The sequence below is a fragment of the Polyodon spathula genome, chromosome 21 (genome assembly GCF_017654505.1).
Source record: "Polyodon spathula isolate WHYD16114869_AA chromosome 21, ASM1765450v1, whole genome shotgun sequence".
Lineage (NCBI taxonomy): Eukaryota > Metazoa > Chordata > Actinopteri > Acipenseriformes > Polyodontidae > Polyodon > Polyodon spathula.
Window position 1 is genome coordinate 360,459 of NC_054554.1, and position 11,340 is coordinate 371,798.

Below are 11,340 nucleotides of genomic sequence, written 5' to 3' on the forward strand. Positions count from 1 at the left end.
AAAAGAGGAGAGACAGTGGCAGTTCTAGAACACTCTGGTCAAGATTACTCTGTGATATTCTAATCTGCTCTGGAAAAGAGGACAGTGGCAGTTCTAGAATACCCTGGTCATGATTACTCTGTGATATTCTAATCTGCTCTGAGGAAGAGGAGAGACAGCGGCAGTTCTAGAACACCCTGGTCAAGATTACTCTGTGATATTCTAATCTGCTCTGGAAAAGAGGACAGTGGCAGTTCTAGAACACCCTGGCCATGCTTACTCTGTGATATTCTAATCTGCCCTGGAGAAGAGGAGAGACAGTGGCAGTTCTAGAACACCCTGGTCATGATTACTCTGTGATATTCTAATCTGCTCTGAGGAAGAGGAGAGACAGCGGCAGTTCTAGAACACCCTGGTCATGTTCTAATCTGCTCTGCAGAAGAGGTGAGACAGCGGCAGTTCTAGAACACCCTGGCCATGCTTACTCTGTGATATTCTAATCTGCCCTGGAGAAGAGGAGAGATAGTGGCAGTTCTAGAACACCCTGGTCATGATTACTCTGTGATATTCTAATCTGCTCTGAGGAAGAGGAGAGACAGCGGCAGTTCTAGAACACCCTGGTCATGTTCTAATCTGCTCTGCAGAAGAGGAGAGACAGCGGCAGTTCTAGAACACCCTGGTCATGCTTACTCTGTGATATTCTAATCTGCCCTGGAGAAGAGGAGAGACAGTGGCAGTTCTAGAACACCCTGGTCAAGATTACTCTGTGATATTCTAATCTGCTCTGGAAAAGAGGACAGTGGCAGTTCTAGAACACCCTGGCCATGCTTACTCTGTGATATTCTAATCTGCTCTGAGGAAGAGGAGAGACAGCGGCAGTTCTAGAACACCCTGGTCATGTTCTAATCTGCTCTGCAGAAGAGGAGAGACAGTGGCAGTTCTAGAACACCCTGGTCAAGATTACTCTGTGATATTCTAATCTGCTCTGGAAAAGAGGACAGTGGCAGTTCTAGAACACCCTGGCCATGCTTACTCTGTGATATTCTAATCTGCTCTGCAGAAGAGGAGAGACAGCGGCAGTTCTAGAACACCCTGGTCATGATTACTCTGTGATATATTCTGTTTATTTTCATGCAGGGCACCTTCATGCCAAGCTGTTCATTGTCTCAAACAGGCACCTCGCTTGTACTCGTATTATATTTATGTAGCCTTCAGCACATTCGTTCTATTGAGCTGCTGCCAATACCACCAGGTCCCCCCTCTAAAGGCAATGTTACATCTCATTGGTTTTGTCCTAGATAGGCTATTTTTATATACAATAATTAGACAGAACTGTGAATTAAATACTGTACTGCTGAACAGGATGAGGCCACATGTCTGCTTCTCTTTGCTTTGCTCCTAAACAATGGATTTGTGAATGGATTCAGTTTATTAAAATGATGACCTGGCCCCAGTGCAGCTGGTGGTAATAGCAGGAATAGAAACAACTCCCATTGCAGAGCAGTAGGAGTCATTCTAGCTATAATATGTGCACAATTTGACTCCCATTTCAAGCTTAATAAGACTCCCATTGCATTGCAGTCTGACCCAATAAGACTCCCATTGCTCAGGTGTTTGAGCTATTGTATGATATATTGCACAAACCATCCAATTACAACTTTTCAACACATAGAATGGTCTCGACCTCACCTTTGATATGCGCTGTTATTGAACTAATATCTTCCATTTTCAATCTAAACAAGCACACAAACACACACCATGGAGTTCAGGGACATTAACAGTCTTTCTGATTTCCTCAAAGCCAGTCTGTGTGAGGAACAGCAAACAGGTAGCAAGCCTGCCTCCAGCCTAGTTGTGTGAATTTCACTGTGTCTTGCATGGAAAAAACAAGGACTGGTCTGTAAATGGCTCTGCTTTCTCTAAATTTTATTCACCAATGAATCAAGCCCCCATGTTCCAAATAATCAGATTAATTCAAGAGAAGCTTTTGTTCTGGTGCCTAGTCTGTGAAACGGAGGTAGTGGTTGTGCACAGTGTGAATGTCTGAAAGGATACGATAATTGCATTTAAAAGGCATACCGGCTCTTCAGTGAAATGACTTGTGATGAATGCTGACAATACGCCAACTCCCATACCATTAGCTCCCTGCAGGGCACTTGTTATAATTTCTACCATCCATAATAGAAAGAGGTACATTAAATGGGCATTAGTGTTTTATTCTCAACAGAAAGAGAAATGTTATCTGTAGCAGACAAACTTAACCTAATTAAAACCCACTGTGTTTGGAGCTTTCAAATCAGCCCTGCGTTTGGTGAATGTTGAATAGCACAGTTAAAAGCACTAGGAAGAAAAAAAAAAAAAAATCTGCATGTTTACTAATTGTTGCACCCAATATCAGGGGAAGGAAGTGAAGCAATGACACCAAGGTTTCAGAAATACGCACATCTCTTGCTTCTTAAACATGTAGAGACACGCACTCATACGCAGATACACACACAACTTCCAACTTGGTCTATCGATCTCCACTCAAACGCCCAACTCAGTTGGTCTTACCTCAAACTTCCAACTGTCTGTCTCCACTCAAACTACAACTGTCTTTCTGTCTCCATTCAAACTTCCAACAGAGTCTGTCCACTCAATTTCCAACTCAGTCTGTCTCAGGTATAGGCTGTATAACCACAGTTGGACATTTCCTGCAGATTAATATAAAACGCACACATTGTTGGTATTTTTTGATCCTCTCCAACGCTCTTAATGGGGCAGTGCATAGCGAGACCTATTCCACCAATCACTGTCAATCTCACAAGGGCTCAGATTACTTCGTTCCCAGCTATCTGTCCCTGAATACAACATCAGAGAAAGTACACAGAAGGCAAGCAGCATGATCTCCTCCATACTTACCCTATTAAGTGCCATTGTCCTTCATCCTCATCCCATAATTATTCCAAAATTACTATTAATTAAGGACAATGGCACTTAATGGGGAAAGGTTTAAGGACTAAACTGTACCAAGTACAGAACGGTGTCTTTGTAAGTCATGTGTTAATTACTATGATGGGGAATACAGTTTGTTTTATAAGAACACCACAAAGCAATTAAAAACTTTAAACTGCAGGAAAATTCACACAATATATATGATAATTCTTCACTGCTGGAGTTCCTGGCACCTTTGTGAAATCTGGTGTTACAGAAGTCTAGAAAAATTCAATGTTAAATTACACAGATTATTATAGAGATATTTAAGTAGTTACCTTGTCATTCCTCTCTAGTATTTATTTCCTTCGTTTGAAAGAATCTTGTAAGACCTGAATGTAAACTATAGGTTGCAGAATTGCACAAAAGTAAAATTTACATTGAATAGTGTTACTTGTATAGGTGCTGGTTGTCACCGAGATTTTGGAGAAACTACACCCCCTTCTGGATACACAAAACTAGTTCACTTTGCAAGCTATACATTAACTATGCATTGAAGACTGTGCCTTGGGAAAGACTGTGTGTGTTAAGTCACGTGGCTTTTCATAGAACCCAACTCCTAAAAATTAGGTAAACCCTCCTTTTGTTATTTTTGTGTATGGACGAGTGCTTTAAATAATCAGACATAACTAGTTATGAGGTCTGAAAAAATCTAAGCACCTCACAATCAAAGAAGACCAATGAACCACAGAGTTTAAAAACCTCAACAAAAATGTATTTCACTCAGACTTATGAAATCTGGTTCTTCAAACTTGAAGCCCCAACTTCAGTACAGGCTTCAAGGAGATCCATTTTCCAACTTGCAATACTGACTATTGACCAAGCTGCCGTTTCAAATTGGATTCTCTGCCTTTTTGTTGTAGAAAAGGACGGATATTCCACAGTATACATTTTTGTACGCTCTGTGAGAATAGGCTTGTTTTACTAAACCAAAGGCAGGAGGAAAAATAGTGTTTTTACACAAGTATGATTAAAAAAAACAAACAAAAACAAATCCAGGACAAAGTAAATACCAATACAAAAAATAAAAACCAGTTACACTTCTAATGAACAAACACTGTCAACACTATTAAGAAGACTAAAAAGGGGCCTCCACTGTAACAAAAGGATTGCAACGATTCCATTGATCCTGGAATGTACAAGTACTGCCCAATTGTGACACTTCTGTAACACTTTGCTTCCAATGCAGCAGTGATGATTTTGGCAATTTCCAGGCATGTATGCTTCGGTTAGCGCCGCTGCGGATTGGGTCTGGATGGACCACCTGAAAAAGGAAAACAAATAAACAGTTAGAGCTCGCACACGCATCTTACACAAGTTCAGGAATACATTCTGGGGAACGTGGAAGCACAGGGTATTCTGTTCCATCAGTAAAAGGCACCTATTAGCTATTCCAATCCATGTCAAGTCTGTCTTCCCTACCAAGTTAATGAGCTAAACCAAAGTGCAAATTCCAGCTGAATGTTGTAACAGTAAAAGCAGAACTACGTAATAACGAGCTTCAACCATGGGCTTGGTGAAGGCATTCAATTTACAGCAGCGATGCAGATTTGACCATCAATGTATTGACAGTGACCGTCTCAAATACTTTACACATCACTATAATAAAGAGATCCTATCTTCCCCTGGTTAGTTCTAGATAACGCCAGGTGCTTTTGTTGCTTGGTTCTGCAGATGAATACTCACCTGGGGTAGGCAGAAGGCCAGGTTTATCACCCAGTAAGAGACGCTTTGAGGGTGGCAAGGGGCCGTGGCCGTGCGTGGGTCGCGAGTGCATAGACAGCAGGGGAGGGGGCTTGGATATGGGGTATGAACCTAGTGTAAAAGAAAAAGGGGGGAAAAAACACAACATTGATGAGGTAGATGCACAGGGAATTCATCTGTTGCTGCCACACGTTTAATGGCACAATTTAGAGGTGTGTGTTCATATTTCAAGTTGAAAAAGCAACTTACAGAGTAAAAGAACAAAACAAGGTTACTCAATACAACAGATGCAAAATATTGTGCTATATTTAAAAAAGAAAACACTTCGGAAATAAATTGAGAATATTCAATATGAAAACTACAAACAAATTGAATTGCTGTGCTGCTTACCTGGGGTTGGGAGCAAGGGTCCCGGTGCTCGGTCCCCCAGAAGGACTGGCTTTGCCTGGGAATGGGAGGGGTGCTCCAGGAGCGGGGGTCTGCCGGGCGTCGGGAGAAGGGGAGGGGGTTTGCTCAGGCCACCGGGAGCTGGTTTCCTCATTCCAGGGTTGAATCCATTATCACTTTCTGCTGGCACAGCTGTATGATGAGAGCAATCGAGAGAGGGAACTCTAATCTCTCACTACAGCAAATATCTACAACAAGTGACAGCTCAGCCCATCAAGACTACATGCAAGCACATACTGCATCAAGGCTTAAGCTGCCACAAAAGAATGAATTGTAATCTCAAAACACAGGCTTAATTCTGTTTGGGTGGAGTTCCCCTTTGTCTGTGCTCTAGAAAGCATTGCACAGGACTCTACTGAACAAATAATCCCATGTATTTATTACACCCACCTTCGAGTTCCTCTTTCCTCGTCCTCACGTACTCCTCGATGGTGTTCAGCTCTTCCAGGTACAAGTGTTTCCCTTCGCTCATCAGGAAGAGGAGGTGGCGAGTGCTCAGGGGAAGGCTGTGCTTGTCGCAGTTCTCACGCTCCAGATAGTCGTCCGCTAGATCCGCTGCCTTCAAGGAGATTTCCTCACGCTCCTTCTCGGAGCGCTCAGCCTGCACGCGCCCGTGCTCCGCGGCCACGAAGTCCATGGCGCGCTCCGAGGGCATGTTGCGATGAACTGCCAAAGGGAGAGAGCTCTTAGATACAGAAATCCAGTGTGCACGCCAGCGCCTAGACCCAGCTCAGCGCTCTGGAGCTGCTCCTTAAATTCGCTTTTTTTGGCAATGTATGTGGGGAAAAACGGCGACATTAATTTTAATTTATGGACCCAACAGAGAAAAACTTGTGTGCGGTGAAAAGTTTTGACAGTAATGGCCAAGAAGTTATTTGGTTAGGTAGTTTAACCCACAAGCTGAAAATCTGAAGATATTTAGTTTTTTTGCATGCCAAGAACAAACCTTTATTCATGTACTTTTTTTTTTCTCAAAAAACTGCACTACAAAGATTCAATTTACTCAAAGTGCAAGGAGTCAGCATGTTTGATTTAAAATAATTCACTTTGTCCCACACAGTGCACGCAGTAAAAAACACGTATGATAAAATAACAGAAATTGTGATGCAAAGGCAAATGAATGTCTCCTAATACAATAATCTGGTCAAATGGTTAGAAAATGAAATAGTGGTATTAAGACTTTAGAACAAATCAAAAATACTGTCAGTTGCTGCCGGTTATATTGTTGGTTATAAGACATTGTTGCCACATGTACCGATTGTGAAGTGGAACGGCATCATATCCAAAACTACCAGTCGGAAGGTCAGTATCCATCCTTATTGAATATTTTATTGATAGCATGTAAAGTACTTAAGCACTAAGAAAAAAACCTGTACATAATGTTATCTTTATGCTCTGTGAACTGAAAGGTCATTTGAATCTGTGTTTTACAGTCTTTATGCAGCTCTGATTAATCGCTAGATATGTTATTTATTATGTATGAAGGCGGGCAGCTGAACGTAACAAAATGTAGAAATTATTAATGAAAGTAAATGTCTTCCCATTAACTACCACTTGTAAAAGGAGAGTATTAATGGATGCTTTATGTTTTTAAGGGAGGGCAACTTACCAAATGAATGTGGCAAACAACTGGCAACTGGAAAGACTGAATCATTTGCACATGGATATATTGGGCGAATCACTGCTAAACATGCACTTATTAATTAATACCAGACGTGTGATCATCTACTTTATATAAAGGATTTGTGAATCATGGGCTTTTATTTAAAACAAGACACTGCTTTGAGAGTTGAAGTGTATTTGTTAAACCTGGCTGTACTAACATCCCTAGGGCAGAGAGAAGAATAATAATTTTATCTTCAGGTCAACTGTGTACCTTTATTATTTCCTAGCTTTTACATAAGCAGGGCACTACTTAAATGCCAAATGTTCTTAACCCATACTTTTACCCAGTTGCATCTAATGAAGGGTTTTAGGACAGAGGTAACTGTGTGTATGGAATTTTAACCCTATTTGTTTGCCTTTTTGTTTGTTAGGAAGCTGTTAACTTACTTTTGAGAGACTCGTAAAATATGATTACGGTGCAAGAGGAAAGCGCTACATTTGAGTGCTCGACGAGAATACAAAAGGGGGAACCGTCATTTCGGACATCCTGAAGGGCGCGGGTGAGACCTGATTCCGAGTGCAGGTATATCATTTCCACCACAAGACCACGCTTCTGCAAACGGTGGCCTATCGATTTTGCATAATCCCTTAAAGAAAAGAAAGAGTGGGTTATTTTGCACAGAATTGAAACAGTAGTCGCCTGCCATGCCACTAATGACTCATGACGGCGGATCTGAATGCAATGTGTTGGTTTGTTTGTTTTATAACCAGGTGTTGTTAGACATGAGGTTGATTGTTGCAAAATATTTTAAACAGTGTAATTATGTTTTATAAGAATTACGTTAGTGTATGAAATGTTCATCTTAAGATATCTTGAACTTTTGTAGCATTTCTAACCGACATGGCTGACTCTGTTTTAACTCTTTGTCGTTTCTTAATGTACATTTAAAAAAAAAGTGTGTTTAAATATCTGAAGGTAATCTGCAGCTCTGCAACAGACACACAGTATGGTTACCAAGTTGAGCCAAATAACTTCTCTCACACATGTGGAGAGAATATAATTCATTTGAAAGCTCTTCCAAACAATTGAGATTTATTTCCTTTTTTCTTTGAGGTAAATGAATTGTATTTTGAATGGTAAGGGTCCAAGCTGAACTAGAATCAAGTAGTAACTATTTAGTTGTTTGTCAAATCCCAGTTTCGTTTTTATAAACAGACTTCTGGTCAACGTGAAGGCAGAATTAAATTCCAATGCAGGAATCTAGACGGGTTCATCTGACCCAGTTTGTTATGCACGCTTTGGTAACCGTAAAACATTCAGTGGTTAGAGTGGTTTTATTTGATTAGCGTCAAGTGTATGGCCAATGTAAATGCAGTGTGAAATTTGATGATTAGAGTTTAAACACAGAACAGCATATTCATTTTATTAATGGCCGCTGTCACTCAAGAACAGTCAATCCATCGGATTGTTGTTACAACCCACTTAAACATACTGAACTTCCCCTGGGAAAAAAAGAAGGGTTAATGAAAAATAAAATGACATTCCGTTTTAAAGATTGCAAGAAAAAAAAAAGTTATTTAATTTAAAGTAGAGCAGAAATGTTTTTGGGGAAGAAAAGCTAATAAATTAAGGGATACATTAAACTAGCAGAAGCTGCTGTAGAAATCGTTGGTATTCAATCACCACCGGCCCACTTCCCCTGCACCACTGTGACCAGCTACTAAACCATGTTATCTATAGACCAAACAATTCAGACAGAAACACTGCAAAACAGTAGCAGTAACAGTTTGTGTTTTGGAGGTATAAATAAGAGACTGACTGGTTTTATATTATAGTTTTTTGTAGTAACTGTGCCGAATTAGGGAAGCAGGGGAAACAATTTTGTTGCCCGGAGGACTGTTCGATTTAATCCTTACGTTTGTTGCTTCGTCACAGACAAAATGACACAGTCCGCTGGCCTCTGCTTGTCATACTCGTCCTGAATCTGTTTGTAGAATTGCTGATAGAATGAGCTGCGCCTGTCAGCCTGAGTGTAATTCTTGCTGGGTGCTGCAAACAGAAATAGTAAAATCCGATTGTCACAATAAGGTCATCATAAAACACGATACAATCTAAAAATGTCCCCATTCATTTTCACCTCTGGGATCAAACATGTTTATCTGTAAAACAAACTAAGAAATCCACCAATCAGTTCCTAGATCCTTACCATTCTGGGAGCACTGGTATCTTTCATAGTAGTCCTCAGTCCTAGATGAACAGTCATACTGTTGGTCCAGTAACTCTTCAAAACTGTTTAATCAAGAGAGACACATGGAACCATATAAACCTGCCACTGAAGTCACAGCATGTGAAAAGCAAGTCAAGCAACTCTCCTCTCCCTCTCGTGACAATGATTACTTTGCACAGAATGTCTGCTTCTGGATGATCATTAAATTGACTTTGCAAACGTGGTCATCAGCTTGTGAAAGACTGACAGTCTGCAGAATACACATGCTGCTCAGCTGACCCCTACACATAAATGTTACACAAATGTGATCGGCTCTCACTTGCGTGTGTCGTCGTTATAAGCATCCTTTCTTTCATCTCGCACTGGATATGGGCTCATTCTGTAGGGTTTGTAGGGCTTGATGCTACTGCAAAAATAAATAAATAAATAAATGACCGTATTCCAATATGAATAATAATGTAATTCTATAGAGATTAAAAACCACTGAATCCTATTGTGTATTACTGCAGAACCGTATCACTGAAATAGCTATGACAATCAAGCCATGTTGAAGTGAAAGACACTAACTCCAATCGTTAACTTACTTCAATAGGAATGGAATCTTCCCAGGACCATGGCGGTTCCTGAAGAAAGAGGGGGGGAGAATGAACACTCATTGGGAATATGCAAGTGAACAGTACTGAAATGAACAATATAAAATATCAGTACTGTTGCTTGCTTACCCTGCACTTGCAGCCGGCTTGTGGCCCTGACCTCGAGTAACCTTCACCCAGTTAGACATCTTAAAACCTGAAGACAAAACACATTTGGTAAAAAAAACAAAGATTCATCTAATCTTTGTAAATCTCTATAAAGCCATTTAAACTAATTTGGCAGTGTGTGTCACGGTGGTCTATTATGGAACGTCCAACTAAAAATGTGTATGCGCTGTTTGTGTTTGATGTGTATTCACTGCTTTCTTTATCAGATCTGTTAAGGTTAATTAAAATAAGGTTAACTAAACAGTTAAGGTTAATTGCTTTTCTTGTACCGTCTATGCCATGTGCCGATCACAGGATGTATGAAGTGATAGACACAAGCTTTGAAGGAGGCCGTTTCTGATTAAGAACTAGTCATGTGCTTTGATGTTGGTGTAAAATGCATCTGACGGACCAAGTCTAGTGTGTGTATGTGTATATATATATATATATATATATATATATATATATATATATATGTATGTGTATGTGTATATATATATATATATATATATATATATATATATATATATATATATATATAAAATGACACTTTTATATACACACAGCAAAAAACTGCATGAATTACTAGAAGTGTTATTAATGTGGAAGGCGCGCCATCTTCACAAACCAAGAGAGAATTTACGATTTCTACTTCAACGCAATTACTTTGCCAGTATTTACCACGCCAATTGTAACTAGGTGAAAGGTCACTGACCTGGCGGTATGTTGTAGTTAACGCAGATTGCACGATATGCTTTAAAGAAAAGGTGTGGTTTTTTTTGTTGCATCAATTCAATTTCAACTTTAAGCTTTCGAGAAAGCTAGCGCTCACATATAATTGAGATAATAAAGCCTGCTGTTTATACAGTGTGGCGTTAAGATGTTTAACGAGCCATAAGAAGAGGTGAGGGTTGCAGGTGAGTCATCACCTCGTCAATATACAGCCGCCCGGTGTAAAATAAACCGTATATTTTAAAGTGCATAAGGAAACATTAAAAAATAAAAACACTTTGCATAATTACTGCCTAGCTTAATTTGAAATAAACGCCGCCTAGTAGCAAAAGGATGCATAAATAACCGAGTCGGGCCTCGTTGTTTACCCTCCTCTACGCGAATACACAGACCCCACAAACAAACCCAAAGACCCGCCTTCAGCCAATAGCTTCGTATTAGTCATTAAACGAGTGGCCTGAGAAAGACGGCGGCGTAGCACTACTTACGAAACAAAACCTTTCAGTAATACTGCAGAGCACACTCCCTACAGCAGCAGAACCGCCGCTTCCTGCAGAGACTCGACGCGTATAACATTCAAACAGCAGAGCAGGAAAAAGAACCAGCGCGTAGCCGCCAGAGCGCCCCCTCGCGGAACTCCGGAACCGAGACACCAGCTCGGCAATTCCATCAAAGACATCCAATCTAAAGAGGCGACCCGCAGCTGTAACAGATATTTATTACTGAGCGTCTATCTGAATATGTAAACCTCCTTTAACGCAGCTTCATAAACTACAGCAGTGTGGTCAACATGCAATTTACTTTTACAGAATGTTACAGTAAAATGATGTACTTTTTTTTCTTGTACCAGAAAAATACACCTAAGATTGGTCGTAATGTTCGGTATATTGGTATATATATATATATATATATATATATATATATATATATAT

The 11,340-nt window shown here is 40.2% G+C and overlaps 1 protein-coding gene across 3 annotated transcripts; it reads right to left on the minus strand.

Annotated features, from left to right (window-relative positions):
• Positions 1-3,645: 3,645 nt before the first annotated feature.
• LOC121295966 (nuclear receptor coactivator 5-like) lies at positions 3,646-10,980 on the minus strand. Of its 3 annotated transcripts, none has more exons than XM_041221070.1 (11): positions 10,897-10,980; positions 9,659-9,725; positions 9,521-9,559; positions 9,256-9,342; positions 8,916-8,998; positions 8,626-8,758; positions 7,156-7,355; positions 5,494-5,769; positions 5,047-5,235; positions 4,639-4,767; positions 3,646-4,216 (listed from the first exon to the last, which is right to left on the minus strand). In XM_041221070.1, exons 2-11 carry the CDS (start codon positions 9,715-9,717, stop codon positions 4,182-4,184), a joined length of 1,230 nt encoding a protein of 409 aa, XP_041077004.1. In that variant the 5' UTR covers positions 9,718-9,725; positions 10,897-10,980; the 3' UTR covers positions 3,646-4,181. The 3 variants fall into 3 exon arrangements, with proteins under 3 accessions (XP_041077004.1, XP_041077003.1, XP_041077002.1); XM_041221069.1 differs by lacking the exon at positions 10,897-10,980 and adding an exon at positions 10,392-10,485 and having other exon boundaries at positions 9,256-9,339; XM_041221068.1 differs by lacking the exon at positions 10,897-10,980 and adding an exon at positions 10,392-10,479.
• Between the last annotated feature and the right edge of the window lie 360 nt (positions 10,981-11,340).